Source organism: Sceloporus occidentalis, unplaced genomic scaffold, assembly GCF_023333645.1.
Source record: "Sceloporus occidentalis isolate IW3139 unplaced genomic scaffold, rSceOcc1.0.p SCAF_5, whole genome shotgun sequence".
NCBI lineage: Eukaryota > Metazoa > Chordata > Lepidosauria > Squamata > Phrynosomatidae > Sceloporus > Sceloporus occidentalis.
Window position 1 is genome coordinate 20,124,704 of NW_028316985.1, and position 18,913 is coordinate 20,143,616.

The following is an 18,913-nucleotide window of genomic DNA, read 5'->3' on the forward strand; positions in this document are numbered from 1 at the left end:
ATGGGATTTAATGCCCATTTATTGATGGGATGTGGGCACTTCCCTCTCATGTGATAAACTCCATAGTTTAACACTAAAACCACTAAACCATGCTGGCACTATTGAATTTGATGCTGCAGAAGAATGTGTATTTTGGGCAGTTTACCAGTACTGGAAATTTCTTCATATCTGGGTCAGAAAGAATATGAAGATTTAAAATATTTGAATGTAGCTGAAAGGCAAATGGATTGATTTCCCACTTTCTCCATCTCTGTTATGTACCAATAGTTAGCCAAAAGATGTACCTTTCATTTTTCTTGGTCAAATTTCCAGTTCAGGAAACCACAGGCTTGTTGTTTCAAGGATCAGTTTGATACAACTATTCTTCTTCAAAGTAACTGAAGAGTTTTTTCCTCCTTCCTGTTCCTAGTACCCTGGATGTCTATGCAACAACTTCTGTGCCAACTAACTTTTGGGCTAAGAAAAGAAGACTATATTTATGCCTGCCTCTGACCTGTTGGAGATCCTTGCTTGGACTGTGTTTCCATTTGAGCTCCATTACTCTTTAAAGCAATATTCTTTGCTCCATGTTGCTTCTCCAGCTCCCCTAAGGCAAAAGGAGAAAGAGACATTTTAAAGTGTCTGGGAGGATGAAAAGAAAGTACAGCAATAAGAGGGAAACCAAGAAGGATATGGAAGTAAGGCCAAAGAGACAGAAGGAAGCACAGGAGACAGGCAGAGAAACAGTATTTCAGAGGGTGTGCATTGTGTCCATGTAGCATGTGCAATGCACCAACGCACATGCATACATAGACAAAAAGACTGTGACTATGCTGTGTACTGAAAAATATCAACATAACCCACAGTAAGCACATGCACATATGTTTGCTTGACTACAAGAAATGACTCTTGTGCCTGGTGATCAAAACTAAAGGCACAGAATAACCAGACACAGGAGCACTATTTCCCTGAATGACCAACAAAACACCCATTTGTAACCCTATGGAGATTCACTGTAATGACTTGTAATTGCCACTTCTGTGACAACACCTTTTTGGCAATTTAATCTTGAATATTTAAAACAGGGGTTGGCAAAGGGAGAACTGTGGGCTGCATGTGGCCCTCCATGCCCTAACCCTACATCTTTAAACACCACAGCCTCAAGGGCCTGTGAGGGGGAAATTCACCAAGTTTCCCTCCCCCCAACTCCTTTAGATGGTGGAATTTTTTTTTCAAAATTTGAAATTACTTCTATTATCTTCCTGTTTTTGTTTTTGTTGTTGCTGTTGCTTTTTTTAAAAAGCCTCATGGGCCTAACAAAGGCCCCAAAGACTTCCAAATGTTGGGAAATTGTCCCCAAATGAGGGGCTATGTGAGTTAAAAATTAATAAGGGGATACATGCCCAACCAGAAATATGTGTGCTCCCACCAAACCCCTACTCTTGTTTTAAAAATAAGACCTTTAAACCGTCCTGAGAATCTTGCCCTCTGCCCTTTCCTTAAAGAAGAAATGGCACCCTGCCCAAAACAGACACAAAAATAACGTAAGACACAGACATATGTACATACAGACAAAATGACTGCAAGGAGTCTGGACCACGCTGGGAGCCTTACATTCAATTCGAATCTGCTCTAGCTCCATCACCTCTGCTATTGACTCTTTTAGGTCTTCCACAAATTTCTGCATTTCCTCTGCACCCAGAGCACAGAAATGGAGTACCTGTTTCTTCTCTGAGCCTGAAACTGGAGTCACCAAGGTGATGCCATGGGGATAGTCTATGAAAAAGAGTAAGAGAGGATGTGAAACACATATGAGGTTTCATGGAAGACTGGAATAATCTGAGAAGAATCAGTAGTCCACTGACAGAACACATTCTTTGAATGCAGAAGAATCTGGGTTCAGTCCTTGGTATCTCCAGTTAAAAGGGCCAGATAACAGAACTTAGGGAAGATCTGGACTGGAGTTCTGAGAGAATAGCTACCAGTTAAACTAGCCAACACTAGTCTTGATGGATAAACAGTCTGAGCTGCATTGAAATAAGCTTCTCATACAAGTTACAATCCTACTAATTACATTAGCAATAATTACATCCTCCAATTAGCACTGATTACATCCTCCAACTACGTCCAACAAGGTTTATATCACAGGAAAAGCCAGACTATGGATATCCTACTCTGACGTCATCTGGCAAGTGACCAACCAAGACTGTGACAGACTTACATTCATTCTCAAAGAGATGGAACTGCATTCCTAACAGCCCGACTGACTTGCAGAATGTATAAGTGGAGGAGCTTTTCTTCTTGGGGCAAAGCTTGAGGATCTGTTAGAGCATACAGAGAAAGGAAGAAATAAAGTCAAAAGTATGAGTAAAGCATTACGGGAAAGAGTGGGGCCAAAATAAATACTTATCCTTTTATGATAAGTATGTTGGCTGGGCCTCTTTCAGGATTGCTGTAGTTGTGTAATCCTGCATGGCAGGGGGGTTGTACTGGATGACCCTTTCAAGTGCCTTCAAGCTCTAATATTCTATGATCATGAGAGGGGAAATGGCTTATCAAGCCTTGATAATACCTGATTCCACCTTGTGGAATACCTGTTAGGTGGTTTTCTTGCCTTGACTTACTGCAACAACCCCGATCCTCTCTGTTCCTACATGTGAGAAATGAGGAGCTCTGGTCCACATGTCAGATATGATCCACAGGATTCCTTATCCTGCTGATGAGCTTCTTCTGCTTTGGATGGAATCCTGTTGGTGGCTTACATAGGTAGAATTCTCACTTATGTTGGGCCCATTCAGACTGGCATCAAAAATCTGGAAAGAACTGGGCTGATTTGGATGCCCCTCCCCCGAATCTCTCCGTTAGCAAGTGCCCACTACAAAAAGAGGGGCATTTTAAATCGAATGCATTCTGTGCCTGCTGTGAAGGTGCCTGCTGTCAATCAAGCGATCGTCATGGTGACGTTTTTGCAGGGGCATCGGAGGTGTCCTCCCCCCTCCTTTTTTTTAAAGAGCCTTACATAAAATGCCCAGGTGTCAATTTTTTTTAAACCTCTTTTTTGTGTGTTGTGTGTATGTGTGGGCATTTGGGTCAGATCTGCCCCTGTCCCCATTTTCAATCCCATGCAAGCTAATGCATCCCCCACTCCTTGCCCCCCAGAATGCCTCTTACACATGAAATAATAATAATGATAATGATAATGATAATAATAATAATAATAATAATAATAATAAATTTATCACCTCAGAAATGCCAGTAAAATTGCCATGCATTCCTTTTTTTTTTTTTTTTTTTTTTTTTTGCTTTTAAAAGCAATTCAGGGCTGCCTCTGATTCAGTAGCAAAAGCATGTATCATTGTCTAATTGACAAGAGCAAAAAATGTAACATTCACATTGTAGGATTGTAACATTTGCATTCGCAACATTTCCCCTTTGCTTGAAGCGAGCAGAGAAACCCTTTGCACAAGCTGCTAGCCTTGCTCTATCTGCCTCAAGAAAAAATATCATGCACATATTTGGTCAAAAATAATTTTTAAAAAATATGAAAAGGGGGGGGGGGTGCCTGATGTGGGCTCCTTTCGTGCCCTGCCTTTGACCTGACCTGACCCTTATCCTCCTGCTAGAGGAGCTTTGCCATTGCCTTCCACTGAGGCTGAGAGAGTGTGACCTGTCAGTTCCAACTAAAGTAGACCCATGGAATCAATTGGGAATAAAAATGGAAATGCAGCACAGGCATTCCTGTAGCATCCTCATATAACACAAATAATAAGAATAATAATAATCCAGGAGCAAGAGGAAAGTAGAACAAGCAAGCACCCAAAAAATAATGTGCATAAGTTGTCAAAAGAGGCTGATTTCCCTACATGCCCCAGCTTGGACCCACAGCCCTACTTCCCTAGGCAATCCTCCTTCCTTCTGACCCTCACCTCCCTTTGAGCTTTCTCCACCACCCCCCACCTCCCTCTGACAATGAAAGTAGAAGAAGCAGCCTGATTTCCCTATATGCCCCAGCAGCCCCACAACCCAATTCCCCTTGGAAATCCTCCTCCTCCTCCTTCCTTCAGACCCTCTCCTTCCTCAGGGATTCCCATTGACCCTTTCCCCCAGCTCCTTCATCCTCCTCCTCCTCCTGCTCCGTTTTAGGATCCCCTCCATGGCTCCCTTCCTCCCACGGCCCCTTCCTCCTCCTCCTCCTCCTCCTTCATCACTTTCTCCACCCCCACCTCTCTCTGACAGTCCTCTGCAGCTCAAAAGTCACCCCTGATTTCCCCCTTTCCTCCTGTCACCCTTTGCATCCAGATTCCCCCTTTTTTCGGCTCTTTCCTCCTCCTCCCCTCGGATGAGGGGAGGGAATGCTCTGCCTGCCCCCTGACCCTAATCGCTCCCTAATTTGCCTTGATCATGATCGAGGGCAAGTTCAAATTTGGCGCAACCCGAGTCTTTTGAGAAAAGACGGATTTTAGCCCGAATCTGGATACCCCGGGGTAAGGGGCATTTCCTTGTGCAAACCCCGACATGGATTGTGACAGAATCGGGCCCAATATGAACTTCACGTGGAAGAATTAATTTCAAACCCGTTTTTTTTCTGTAGTCTGAATGGCCTCTTGGTATAAATCCTTTTTAACTGAGTCATAGTGGTGGCAGAAGAACATTAGCAAATGCTGTCCCTGTCAGGAGATGATGTTGCCCTGCCACCTCTCAGTGGGATGGCTTTTGTTGTTTTCTCTCTTGTCATTACAGGACTGTGGCCCCTTTTCCTCTGCCATCACACCTCCTTCTTTGTTTTTCTCCTCTTCTGCTGCACAGCTATACCTCTCACTTGGCTCTTGGTAATTATTTCCAATCAATGATTAGATTCAGAGGGTATGGAAAATTTAGGTATGGTTCCAGAGCTCACCAATAAAACTGTCACTCCAGTTTAAATCTGAAAAGTGAAGAGGGAACTGGAGAGGAAATTTTCTTTGGACAAAAAAGCATAAGTGAGTTCCATAACCAAGAAGGCTTGAGATCCTACCGTTGCCTTCAAATGGTCGGGCGGCTTGCAACAGAGCATCTTCTGCCAGCCTCCTCTCCCATCTCCCTTTCAGTTACATCAGCTGGTACTTAGGCTGCAGCCACAAGACCATTCAAAGATCTCTACTTTTCTTTTAAAAGGTGCCTTTCGATTTGTTCTAACATGCCTGCCTTCCTGGCATTTCTTCTTTTGCACAGAAGCCACCACATGGGCAGAAATAAAAACATAACTTTAAAAACATAACTTCTTACCAAATCTTCACTTTAACCATATGAAACTAGGTACATGTAAATACATTTAAACTGTGTGCACAATATTGTAATTTAAAGATATTGTTTTAATTCTGCTTGTTGTTTATATCACAATATTGTCATTACATTCAATGACTTACAAGAATTATGACTGATGAGTAACATCAGTACAAAAAGCATTACTAAGGATTCTGTATGGTGTGGGATGGGAGGAGGTCAATGGGGGTGCTGACACAATGAGTTAGTACACTGGGTGACACCAACCCTAGTGACACCACTGGTGTTTGTGAATACTGATCAGTTACAGGCCATAACTTGAGGTTAGACATCCATAACTGCAGTACTGAATTTCAGCCATAATGACTGCATGCTTGGAAAAATCTTTGAAAAATGAGAGTGACAGCCAGAATAATAGATACTGACAGCCAGCAAAGAATGAACTGAAGTTGGATCTGGGCACAGAGGGCATCATGTCCAAGCCCCCCATCCCATCCTTTCCTACACAGTATGAAACAGCTGGATTGGCCTTTGGCCAAATCATTTTTTCTCAGCGGCAACATCTGACCTGCAAAATGGAACAGTTGTACAAACATAAAGTAGCACCCAAATTCAAAGCATTACACTAGTAATTAGGAACAGAGGTAGCTCCTTATATATCAATTGGCAGCATTCTCAGTTCTGAAATTCATCTTCCTGATGACATTGTCTGCTATCCAACTGATGCAGAGTTTCTCCCTTGTTCTTAGTATTAGAATCAAGGCTTATCTAATGAAGCTGCAAAGTGGACATAATGCGACAAGCAAAGAAAGTACTTCTTCACAGGGGTTATAATAAAACCACATTTGCTACCATGCAATACAGAGAGCTTGGAAAACTCCCAGCCATAGGTTTATTTTTTTTAGGGCCAGGTATTGGTATTCTGAGTCAGTATGATGAACTGGCTGGATTAGGACTTCAAGGTTCCAATTCCTAGTCAGCCATGGAAACCCACTGGTGCCTTTGGGGAGGTCACACACTCTCAGCTATGTTGTTGTTCTGGTTGTTGTTGCTGTTGCTGTTATCTTCCCACAAAATCAAATTTGATTCATGATGACCCTGTGGATAGGATAAGACATCTCCAAGACTCCCTGTCCTCCACTGCTCTGCTCAGGTCCTACAGGCTCAGGCCTGTGGCCTCTCTGATTAAGTCCATCCATCTGGTGTGTGGTCTCTCTCGCTCTTTCTGCTGCTTCCTATCTTTCCTAGCATTATTGTCTTTTCTAATGATTCATGCCTTCTCATGATGTGGACAAAATACAGCAGGCTTAATTTAGCCATGCTGACTTCTAGGGAGAGCTCAGGCTTGATATGTTCAAGAACCCATTTGTTTGTCTTCTTGGCCATCCACAGTATCCTCAACACTCTTCTCCAGCACCATATCTCAAATGATTTTATTTTCCTCCTATCCGTTTTCTTGACTGTCCAGCTATCACATCCATACATGATGAGGAGGAATATGATGGCTTAGACGATCTTTACTGCAGTATTCAAAGTTATATGTTTGCTCTTTAGGGTTTTATCCAGTGCTTTCATAGCTGCCCTCCCCAATCCTAGCCTCCTTCTAATTTCTTGACTGTAGTCTCTGTTCTGATTAATGTTTAATCCAAGGACTTTTACTATTTCAATTTTCTTGTTATCTAGGTTGAATTCTTGTAGCTCTTCCATGGTCATTAATTTTGTTTTCTTAATGTTATACTTTCCTCCTTGACCCTCTTCAATAATTTCTTCAGGTATTTGTTGGTTTCTCCTAGTAGTATTGTGTCTTCTGAATATTTTAGGTTATTGAAGTTCCTTCCTTCGATCTTCACTCTTTCTGCATCTGAGTCTACACCTGCTCTAAGTACAATATTTTCTGCATACAGGTTGAATAAATTGTGTGATAGTTTGCAGCCTTGTCTGAACCCTTTTCCAATTGGGAACCACTCTGTTTCTCTGTACTCAGTTCTGACAACAACCTCTTATCCTGAGTGCAAGTTACACATCATGACAATCAAATATAGTGGTACTCCCATTTTGAGAACATCACATAGTTTTTCATGGTCTATGAAGTCAAAAGCTTTACTGGTGCACTCCACTCTCCACTGTATGTTGCCAATGTGATCCCTAGTGCCTCTTCCTTTCCTGAAACCTGCTTGCATATCTTGGATTTCTCATTCCATGTAAGGAAGGAGTCTTTTCTGCAGAATTTTGAGCATGACTTTGCTTGTGTGGGAAATTAGTGAAATGGTCCTGTACTTACTGCAATCTTTTATGTCCCCTTTTTTGTGTAGAGGAATGTATATTGATCTTTTCCAGTCTGTGGACCATTCCTCTGTTTTCCATATGTGTTGGCAGATTTTAGTTAGAACTGAACTTGATTCTTTGGACTGTAGCAGTTCTGTTGGTATGTCATCTATTCCTGGTGATTTATTCTTCCCAATAGCTTTGAGTGCCCCTTTCACTTCACTTTCTATAATTTGGGGTTCACCTTTGTATGTTTCTTCTTCCCATGTGTCATTTATCCTTTAAAATTTTTAATATAGTTCTTTTGTGTATTAGGTGTTGTTGTTTTTAATTTCACTTTGGTCGTGTATTATGTACCCACTCCTTTTTTTTAAAAGAAAGAGAATGAGAGAGAGAGAGTTATTTTTCATGTATTTATTCTTCATTTTGTTCAATCCCAAGAAGGTCATTGCTCATTAAAATGACTGGGCAAGTATGCCCACCCTTAGTTTAAAGTTCTCTTTGATTTCCCAAATCTTGTGGAATAGTTCTCTTGTTCTTCCTTTTTGTTTTTATCTGCAATGATTATTAAAGAAAATTTCCGCTCATCTTTAGAGGGCAAACCTCCTCTGATCAAATTTTGCCATGAAAACGCTATGATAGGGTTACCATAAATCGGAGCCAATCTGAAGGAACATGGCCCAGCATTAGTATTCTACTCTAATTTGTTGTATTATTTTGGGTCTACATTCTTCAAGGCCCATATATTTCATAAGAACTAAAGCAGTAAATACTTTGGTTAAACAGAGAAAGACAGAGTTATAAACAGTAGTGACAGATTTCTCACACAGGCTAAAAATAAACAACCCCTGTTCCTCTTTGGTTTATTTGCAAATGTGTCTGCATTTATGCTTCTAAATGAGAAAATAAGATGATTTAGAACATTGCTAAACTAGACATAATACCATTCATAGACTTAACAATCCATGCAAATTGTATGTACTTTAAAACAAAGGAAACGGGATATTCAGGGTGCCCCATCAAGATCTGGACCAAGGTAGGCTGTGGGAAGGCCATAATCCTTTCCCTTCTGATGAATTCTTCCAAATTACTGGATTAGACTAATATGACCCTCAGCTGCTATTTACACTGGAAGGAAAATGCCAATGTAACCATTCCTGCAACTATTGGGGGGGGGGGGGAAATCTGGATAGAGAATCCAGTTGGGGATAAAGGGTTAAAGCCCCCTATTGTTCCAGTCTGAATTGTGCCCACTGCTCTCATTCCAAAAAAAAAAAAAAAAAAAATCACACAATTGCTAATTCCGTGAATGGCTTTACATCTATTTTGGTTTAACAAAATGGTGCAGTTTTAAAATCCCGTTAACTAGAAACATGAATAGAGTGTAGAGAATGATGTGAGAATGATGCTGTAAAAAGTTTTTATCTAGTCTCCAGGGAGTTCTATCAAATAAACCTTGGCAGTATCACAGATACTGGTTTCACTAAGCTCCAATAAAACAAAGTAGGATCCAGATGGTGATCCATTGTTATTTGGAGCTTTTAGCTATGACTATATATGCAGTGAAACATGCAACCAGATTCTCTAACTATACATCCACTCATTTTATGAATTAAGGATGAACAAAATCTCACTTTTTGTTTCAGTGGATATGTTTACCTTTTTGATTGCTGACATTTGAAAAACTAGCATATTGCTGCCCTAGTGCCTACTCTAATTCTGCTGTCAAAGTCTTTATGAATTAAGTGGTGGTGACTCATTTCATGGAAGCCATTGGTCAGAATCCTACAGGTGTCATACACATCGGTAAATTCTCATACCTGTAAGGCTGTCCTTGTTCGACTGCAACTGAATATAAATTCAGTTCATGGTTGGATAACCAGACTGCCACAAGTGTAGCCATTTCACATGGACCTAAATCCTACTAACCTAAATCTCTAGACTCGACCCATTGAGTCAATTTGACTTGCCATTCAAAAACTGTATGACTGGGAGTTTTGGGGTCAGGTGTCATCAACATGCTGATGATACCCAACATTAGCTTATTATCACAAAAGTCCTGACTCACTGTTTGAATGCAGTGAAGGACTGAATAAGGATGAATAAATTGAGGCTCAAGCCACCAAAAGGCAAAAGTATTGCTGGGACAGTAGGAAAGCTAACCTGGGGTTGAGATCACTGTCTGTGCTGGATGGAGTTGCACTCCCTATAAGAGATCATGTTTGTAAGCTTGGGGGCATTCTTGGACCTGACATTGCTCTTGGAAAGTCAGGTGAATGTTGTGGTCAGGAGTGCCTTTGTCCAGCTTCAGTTGGTGAGCATTTTCCTCCCACCAAGAAATTTATATGTGTTTTCTTTAACTTGCATGTTTGTTTAGGCTGTTTTCTTAAAGTACATATTTTATGCATATTTCCTCCACTGACTAAAGCAAATTTCTAAGTTAAGGGGCACTTTGTTTTGCAATGAGTAACTGCTGTTATTGTTGTAAGCTTTCAAATTGTTTCCAATTGATGGTGACCTTAAGGCAAATTATTACAGATTCTCTTGGCAAGATTTGTTCAGAGGGGATTTGCCACTGTCTTCTTCATAGGCTGAGAAAGTGTGATTAGCCCAGGGTCACACAGTGAGTTTTCACGGCCAAGCAGAGATTTGAACCCCTGCTCTCCCAGAGTCCCAGTCCAGCATTTAAACCACTACACCACATTGGCTCTATCATGCAATGAGTCTTAGGAGATGCCAAATGGGTAATTTTTGGTGACAATCTCAAAACCAAGAAAATTCTTCTCCAGCACAATTTATCTTAAATGAATCTATCTACCCACTGAGACTATCTTTGGAGATTTTGTTGCAAATTTCACTGTCCGATGAGCTACATGTGACAGTGCCTTTTTAATCATAGCGCCGCAGTTGTGTAAACTACATGTGGTTAGTAGGCGGCATGCAGCCATCAGACCCACTTTCTGCATCCCCAACATCATAATTCTCAGTGCTGAAAGTATACTGCTGTCTCACTTCCTTTAGTGAAAGATGCTTTGCCTCAGTTTCACAGGGCCCTATAGGGTGAAAGAATGTTCTGGGACCTTCCTGCCCCATGGAGTTTCAGTGGTTGTTTATGTATACAGAAGTATAGCTGTAGGGGAAATGTGTGCCCCCAGAAGAGTGGTAGCCCTTCCAACAGCATCAGAGTGCCCTTCCTGGACCTAAACTCTGAAACTCCTTTTTGAAGGAGGCTCACTTAATTCCCTCATTAATGAGGTCTAAATGGCAAATAAAGATTTTGCTGTTTCAGAGGACATTTGGTAAATTCTAATAAATTTGTTGTGTTCTGCCCATACTGAATTCTGTTCGTATTCCTGCTGCTGCTGTATTTGTATTTCCCCCCTATTATTGTTTCTTTTACTATTTTTTAGGGCAAGAACACAAAGGTCTTTAAGTAATGGTAACAAAAGATATTAGATAGCCCTATGCTTTCAAAAGAGAGAAGGAGAAGAAGTAGCATATGGCAAACCTCTCTCAGAATATGCCAATTTTGAGTATACATGGAAGATGTTCCCAAGTCAAAAGGTTCCAACCCATGGAAAACTCACATGACACAGAGAGAAGATATCTGGGTAAAGTTTTCTCCCTGAGGTGCTAGCTTTCAATGTACAGGGGATTTTCTAAGTAGGGGACAATTCATCTGTGTGAAATCCATCATAGTATAATGCAAGGGAGGATGACCAATGTGGTTTCTCTGAATGCTGGCTCTAAGTCTTTTACAATGCAGTGATTCTCAGGGCCAACAGCCACTTACCACCAACAGGTCATTGAAGAGGAAAACCTCCCTCTGGTGAGCAGCTTGCTTCTGCACTTTGTTCACATCTGTCACTTCATAAAGGCGACTGCAACAGACCAACCGACGATGTGGCACTGACAGGACCTGGAAGACAGAGGCTGAGTGGGAACGGCCCCCTTCTTTATCCACTATCCCTAACCCATTGAATTTTTGTCACTCCATGGGATGACATTATTTTGTGGGTGCATCATCTACCCAATCTGCAACCTGTCAACATGAGCAGGTGTTTGGTTTCACCAGAGAAAAAGTGGCTATGGCACTTTCTCACAGTTTATGAAAGCAAGATCCACTCACTTCAGGGCTTTCCCTCCTATTCTGCTCCCCACTGGGAATGGAAGACCTCCAAGAATTTTGATGGGAGGAAAATAGTAGAGGAAGGAAAGGGGGAAAAGAGAGAAGCAAACAAAGATGTGCAAATAGAGTCAATTCCTGGGGATTCATTCCATGAGGTGAGGACTAAGGTAGTAATTTGCGAAAATCCTCTTTAAGGGCTCATAGAAACTTCCCTGTATGACGTGACTTCTGACAGATTATGGTCAGAATCCTCTTGGTGACTTATGCTGGCCAATGTAAGCGCTTTAAAAAATGTTGAACAGAAAGGCATTGATTACTGCATAAAAATTATTATATCTGTTATAGGTAGATATTATTATATCCACAGCTCAAAAATTGTTTTTCCTTCGATCACCATTTGTCACAGAACCCCTAACAAGCTCTTGTGGTACCTGGTTGAGAAAACCTGCCCTGTAGTGATACACAAGAGCTCACCGTTTTCATTCCGACAATTGATTTTTCCACTTTGGTAACATAGGTTACATGATCCTCATTTGATTTAAGTTCCCTTTGCTGGATCCTTTCATAAATCCCCACCACCAAGTCTCGGGGAATATCAGCACCATCATCCACACCTATGAAATACAAAAATACAGAACAAGTTAGATAGAAAGAAGACTCATACCTGATACACATCGACTGTTTACAGATTACCATTTATTATAAACCTGTTATAATTGTTATTATAAACTTGAAAAATATTAAGATACAGCCAGAGTCGTCCAGAAGTGCACATGATCATTATCTGTCTTGGTAGAAGTTCAGGTCAAAGAGATATTGTGTGATTTAGGACAGTTTGGAATAATGCACCCTCTTGACGCTGTTGGTCTCCAAGTCCCAGCAACCCTTGCCAGCATAGCCAATGGTGAGGAATACTGGGAATTGTAATCAATAACATCTAGAAGGCTACATGCTTCTTGTCCTTGGTATAAACACACCACTAAAAACTGAAAACCTTTTTGGCCAGACACTGTAAATTTCAATGTCATAATTTGCCAGTGTGCTACATAAATAGGGTTTTGTTCTCTCCCTCAAAGAGGTGGCAACCCCTTTTTCTCTTTTAAATCTCCAAATAGCATATACATATATCACAGCCTGAAGTACACAGAGCTTGGAAAAGTTATTTTTTGGATTATTACTTCCAGAATACCTTAGCTAACCTAGCCACCACTCATGCTACTTGGGAGTTCTGGGAGGAAGAGTCCACAAAAGTAACTTTCTCAAGCTCTGATTCTACTTTATTCAAGATTTGTAATAGCAAGGAGTATGACTCATCCATGCAAGAATCTCACCCCTCAGATTTCGAATAAAGTCCTCCAGCATCATCTTCCTGTCAGGCTTGATGTTTGGACTATACATATCTGTGTTAAGAAGGATGATGGCGAAAGCCAAGATGAAAATGGTGTCTGGGTTATGAAACTGCTGGACCACATCAGGGTTACACATGCAATACCTCTGGCTGCAAGAAAAAAAAAGATAAAGTGAACATACAGGTTGTGGTGGTTGTGGTGGTGGTGTGCCTTCAAGTCATTTCCAACGTATGACAACCCTAATGGAACCTAATTGGGATTTTCTTGGCAAAATTTGTTTAGAGGGGGGTTGCCTTCTCTGAGGCAAAGAGAATGTGACTTGTCCAAGGTGGATTGCCACAACTGAGTAAGGATACAAACCCTGATCTCCAGAGTCGCAGTCTAATGCTCAAACCACTACACTACATTGGCTCTCATACATGAATGGAATATGAGTTTTCCTAAAAGATTCAGATTCTCAGATGTGTGAATAAGTGAGGCGAATCAATGTTGGACAAACCAGGATAAAACTCTGCATGCCTTGAATGTGTTTCGAATACATCTGCACCACTGACTCCATCTTTATTCAAATGCTGGCACATGTGAGCACAGAACTTGCAGAGATGCACAGAGCTGCGCAGAGTTGCGGTTACATAATGTGAACAACAAACCCAGAATGCATGAGTGAGATTATTCATATAGTTGCACTAAAAAACCCAACATCTGAATTACCTTTCGATCAGGGGACATCAGTATATAGGAAATCCCCAGCTTTGAAACAAACCAACTTAGTACTTCAGGATAAAAAAGAAAGTCACTTACTTGGAATGGCTCCACATCTTCCTCACCCGCCCAAACAAAGGTAAATAAATTTTATGCAGTTAATCAAATGAGTTTAAAAGGCTTTCTCGATTAATTGAGCAAATCTGCATTAATTTGCATATGTCTAAAAGGGATGAACTGATTAGTTCCTGACTTTTTCAGATGCATTTACTCATTAGGCTGTTCCATCTCATTTCTGCACTAATCTGCAATATTCTTTGTAAAAGATAAGAAAAATTAAATGAATCACTCCAAAGGCATTTTCTCTCATAATATGCATTTCTAAAAGTATTTTATCCTCTCCAAATACCTTTGAAAACATTTCTGATATATTTTGGAGGAGGCTAAAAACTGTGTTGTAACATTTGGAAGAGTATGTATTCTAGTGGATAGCTATTCTGAACTATACATTCATTTAGGACTCTGGGATGTTTGGATCAGATCAGATCAGATCAAAATTGAGCATGGAGAAAACTGTCTTTGCTATTAGATAGTCTTTTGAGATATGTTGCACAAGATTCCATCTTAGAAGAGACATCCCTCCATGCAAGAGTGGAGGAGGAAACCTCTTCCAAAATTTTTATTAATACTATTACAGATTGTCTATCCCTTATCTGAAATGTTTGGCACCAAAAGTGTTTTGAAGCTGGCATTATTTTGGAATGCACAAGAAATGTAGTAAGAACATGTACTCTATTTGCGAAGCTGGAGAAAGACAGGAGGATCTGTGAAGTAGTGGGAGGCATGAATTTGCACTGAGCACTACGCTTGGATTCCTGCCAGTTCACACATCCTCAGCCTCTCCAGCCTTACATTTTTTTGCCGCCAGCTGCTTGTTTCCATCTAATAAGAAGCTATGGTAACTTTGGGGTTACTGAAATGGTGAAAATAATCCAGGTAGAATCTGGGTTGAATCTCTGTTGTTCATAGGAATTTTGAATGCAACCAGTTAAGTTTTTTTTTTTTTGGGGGGGGGGGGGGAGGCTGCCAACCCCCCACCCCCAAAATACAGGATAATTGATCTTAGGTACTTTCCCAAGTTTTTCTAAAAGATTTGAATCGCTGACTGTGTGAATAACCAATGCGAATAGACCTGGGATAAACTGAAATAAAATTCTGCATGCCTGGAACGTGCTTTGAATCCATTTGTATCATTGACTCCATCTGTGTTCGAGTGCTGGGACGCGTGAGCAATGGAGCTCACAGAGATACACACAGAGATGTGGTTCCACAATGTGACCAACAAAACCAGAATACATGAGTGAGATTATTCACATCATCACACTAAAAAGAACGACGTCTGAATAACCCCATAAAAGGCTCCACTTGCTCCTCTCCCTTTTTTATTTAACTTAGAAGAGAGGTTTCAGCTGACATGGAGCTCCATCCTTGTCCTCCTAGCAATTTTTCTCCTTGAGACATCCATTCTCCTATATCTATCAGAGTGATCAGCCAACCTGCTGCAGCACAGCAGTGGTACTTTTACCTGAATGCTTCAATCAGCCGCTCCACCTTCTGGGCCTCTCCTTGCACCCGGATGTGGGCCTGAAATTTCCGCAAAGCTTCATCAAGCTCCATGCCAGAGAAGTCCATCTCATCGACCACACAGCTAAGGGAAAACAAACAGTGTCACCCCAGTCCTCTCCAGAACAAGATCCTTCGAACTGGGTGAGAAATAAGTATGGCTATTACACCCACAAGGAAAGTCATGGCAAGAATCTCATTAACGCTTCCTCAAAAATTATCCAGGATTTGACTACAATCCATCTTCCTTCTTATCTCTTGTAGACTCTCTTTCTACTGACATCTGACCCAATACAAAGCCCTGAACTTATTTGTCAGTTATATTTTTATCTCACCTATCTTCTAAGGAGTTCTTACTAACCCGCCTAAATTTTCCTTAATCCTCCCCCTACTTTCAGCCTGACAACATCCCTGTGAGGCAGGCGAAGCTAAGCAGTGGGTCCTGGTTCACGTTCATCCAGTCAGATTCATAGCTGAGTGGGAATTTAAATTCAGGATGTCCCAGTTCTAACCCAATACAGTAACCATTGTCAAGAACAAAAATGGATGAAACCTACCAGGGCTCACATATAACATAGCTGAAAGTTCTCTGGTGAAACTTACAACATTGATGAGTTAAATGGAGGAGGAGTACCTTTGAAATTGCACCAAACTGATATTTGTGGTGGGTTTTTTTAAAATCACAGCTGCCCTCCCTCATTACAACTACCATTTTTCAAAACCCACAAACTTCCTTTCTCCATCATTGTCCCCTGTGACAAAAAAGACCTCTGATAAAAGCAAAGGTGGCTGCTAGCAGCTACGAGAAACATTTGCCCCTCTAAAAATCCACATAGGACTATTTAATTTTGAGCATATGTTGGACCTAGGAAGCCTCCCTATACCAAATCAAGACATGTATCCATCTCAGTATTTCTGATTTTCAGCAGCTCTCCAGGCCTGCTGTTAAAGCTATAGTCCTTTCTTAACTGGAATAAGAGAAGCCATTTTGGGTCACCCTATTTTGCATTAGAACTGGTGGAGTATAACTGAATGATTAATCAACAAAGGACAAAGCCCTACAACTCCCATTAGTCTGGAAGTGGAGAACAGCTGGAGAATACGAATTATTCCTTTCACCCAGGTATCAACAAATCCACTCTCTGTGCTCTGCCATGGCAGGTGCAGCACTGTTATCTTGGGCCCTTTTAAACTATTATTGTGCTATGACTCCACTTTGTTATGGTTCCATTTTATGGATTCCCATGATTTGCAATTTAATGAGGACATTTAGAATTCTCAGCCAGAGACCTTTAGTGCTTTATCAGACTATAAATCCAAGGATACCATAGGATGTTGCTTTGCAGTTGAAGTGGAATCATTGTGCTATAACTGTGTAATGTGAAAAGGTCACTGGTGAGTGGCCAACCAGGACACCACTCCTCCCAGTCACACTTTCATGGTTCAGAGAATGAAAAATCAGGGAGAGGTTTTGGTTGACACTAATTGGATGTGGGCTAGGCTTAACCTACCAAATTTCCCTTACCTTTGTACCCAGAAAGATCATGGAGTGTGTATGGTCTTCCCAATTAGAAGGCTTGTGGAAAGACAAATACAAGCTTTGGCCTGGCCATCAATGGCACTGCAATATTGTAGATCCCTTTCCACATTCTGTTGGCACCTCTAGTCACTGCATAAAACTGCATAAACTAGCAGTAGGGAACCCAATTATCTAGACATTGTGGACTACAACTCTTACTGTTTCTTACCCTTGGGCCATACTGGATGGGACCAATGGGAGTAAAAGGCTAAAAGATCTCACTTGCTGACACAAACCATTTACCTTAAGCAAAAGCATGATAAATATAACCTTCCAAAGATCATACTTTCAAATCATCTTAAACTGACTGAAAAAGATGCAGTGTGTCTCCAGCCACACAGACCTAGGTTCTTTCTATGCCAGAGGAACTAAACACAAGTACAAAGGTAGAAAAATCAACATGACTGGTCCCTCAAGACAAACTTTATATTTTTCCTTCAGGGGACAAATCACAGGATGTTTCCAGGAGAAAAGAGCACTAAACAGCTATCCCTCCTCCTCCTACTCTTTCTTCTCCTTTCTGTTTATTTTTATTTCACTAACACATGCACTTCCTCTTCCCAAAGGATCATATCAAGGCTTCTTGCTGTTAAATGTGTTACTTTGATAACTTGCAGAGAATTTCCTAGTTAATCAATCAAAGTTCACCATGGCAGACCCCTCTGGAGCTTTTAAAATTTGGTGGAAAGAAAACAAGACCTACAGTGCACTCTGTTCCTTGCACTAACAAACCTCGAAAACCCAAAATTTTGCCTACAGAATAGAAACAACAGATCTCATCTGTTTTCTTCAAGAGAACATTGGAGGCTGACTGTTCCATGCCAGATTGTGGTTCAAGGACTGCAGCTTTAAGAGTGGTAGATCTAATTTTGTCTAAGAAAGGTATTGGCAGAATCATATTTTGCAAAAGAAATGAGTTTCTGGATCGAAGGGAGCAGGCATAGATTGCACCCCTTGTGACTTCTCTCACAGTAGTAGTTGGGCTACTTGATATCAAGGAATAAAGAGTGGGCTTTGCCTCTACACAACAATATCCACCAAAAGAATGCTTTAACAGAATAAAAGTATAGTTGCTGAGCTAGGAAATAACTAGTCACAAGGAAGTTACTTGTAATTACTTTGTTTCTCCAAAAACACCACCACAGCCATAATTTTACAAGGGGTAACATCTTGTCTTTTGTGATATAGCTGCAACTTTTTAATTATTTTTATAGCTAAGGATGCTGGCTTCACTGAATGGTGGAAGGAGGAAATGTATCACAGTGTTCCCTTGTGTTGTGTCTCATGTTGCTGTCTTAGGCGCTATTGTGGGTACTGGGATGACAACAATGTAGATGGCAGGAAAGTGTGGTTTGTGCCACAGGTCAGCATAACATAGTATCCAAGTGTGTTTCATATTGAGAAATATGCAAAGTTATTTATTTGAAACTGCAGTTCTAACAGTAACTAATGACCTTTGGGGAGCACTGAAATTGTAACTGACCCAGTTATTTTTAAGCAACTTTCCAACCTTGTTTACATATGAGAAACCAAGAGGGTCTATTTGGAGATGGGGCTATTGTTGTGTGCCTACATATCATTTCTGACTTATGGTAACCCTAAGGCAAATCTCTTACAGGGTTTTCTGGGGGGCCATTCAGACTACCTTTTACCTCGGTTCAGAAACTGGATTAAAAGCGGGAAGTTCATATTGGCCCTGATTCTTGTACACTTGAATTTGAGCTTTGCACACCCATTCAGGGGCAAATGCCCCTTGGCATGAGTCTTTAGAAATCAGAGTATTTCCTGTATCTTTGGAGAAAAACCGGGTGCGGGCAAATGTGAACTTGGCCCCAGTCATGATCGGATCAAGTTCAGGGGAAGTATTAGGTCAGAGGGAGGGCAGAACATGCCTCCCCTCTCGCAGGCAGCTTTCTCTCTCTCTCTCTCTCTCTCTCTCTCTTTTGTAATGCTATTTTTGACAGACTATGCAAATAGTTCTACAAGTTGATACATATTGATAGAATGTGTCTGCTTGTGCTACAT

The 18,913-nt window shown here is 41.0% G+C and overlaps 1 protein-coding gene across 7 annotated transcripts in view; it reads right to left on the reverse strand.

The window, feature by feature from the left end:
- Nucleotides 1-18,913, reverse strand: part of LOC149311737 (IQ motif and SEC7 domain-containing protein 3-like) — a 210,143-nt gene that overhangs the window by 11,165 nt on the left and 180,065 nt on the right. For 5 of the 7 annotated variants that reach the window (XM_089527805.1, XM_089527811.1, XM_089527809.1 and 2 more), the window contains exons 6-12: nucleotides 15,272-15,394; nucleotides 12,967-13,133; nucleotides 12,110-12,249; nucleotides 11,300-11,425; nucleotides 2,201-2,300; nucleotides 1,549-1,755; nucleotides 494-586 (exon numbers count right to left, since the gene is read on the reverse strand). In XM_089527805.1, the coding sequence (XP_089383931.1) occupies nucleotides 494-586; nucleotides 1,549-1,755; nucleotides 2,201-2,300; nucleotides 11,300-11,425; nucleotides 12,110-12,249; nucleotides 12,967-13,133; nucleotides 15,272-15,394 (956 nt within the window). The remainder of the gene's footprint in view (nucleotides 1-493; nucleotides 587-1,548; nucleotides 1,756-2,200; nucleotides 2,301-11,299; nucleotides 11,426-12,109; nucleotides 12,250-12,966; nucleotides 13,134-15,271; nucleotides 15,395-18,913) is intronic. The other 2 variants (XM_089527806.1, XM_089527812.1) reach the window with 1 other exon arrangement.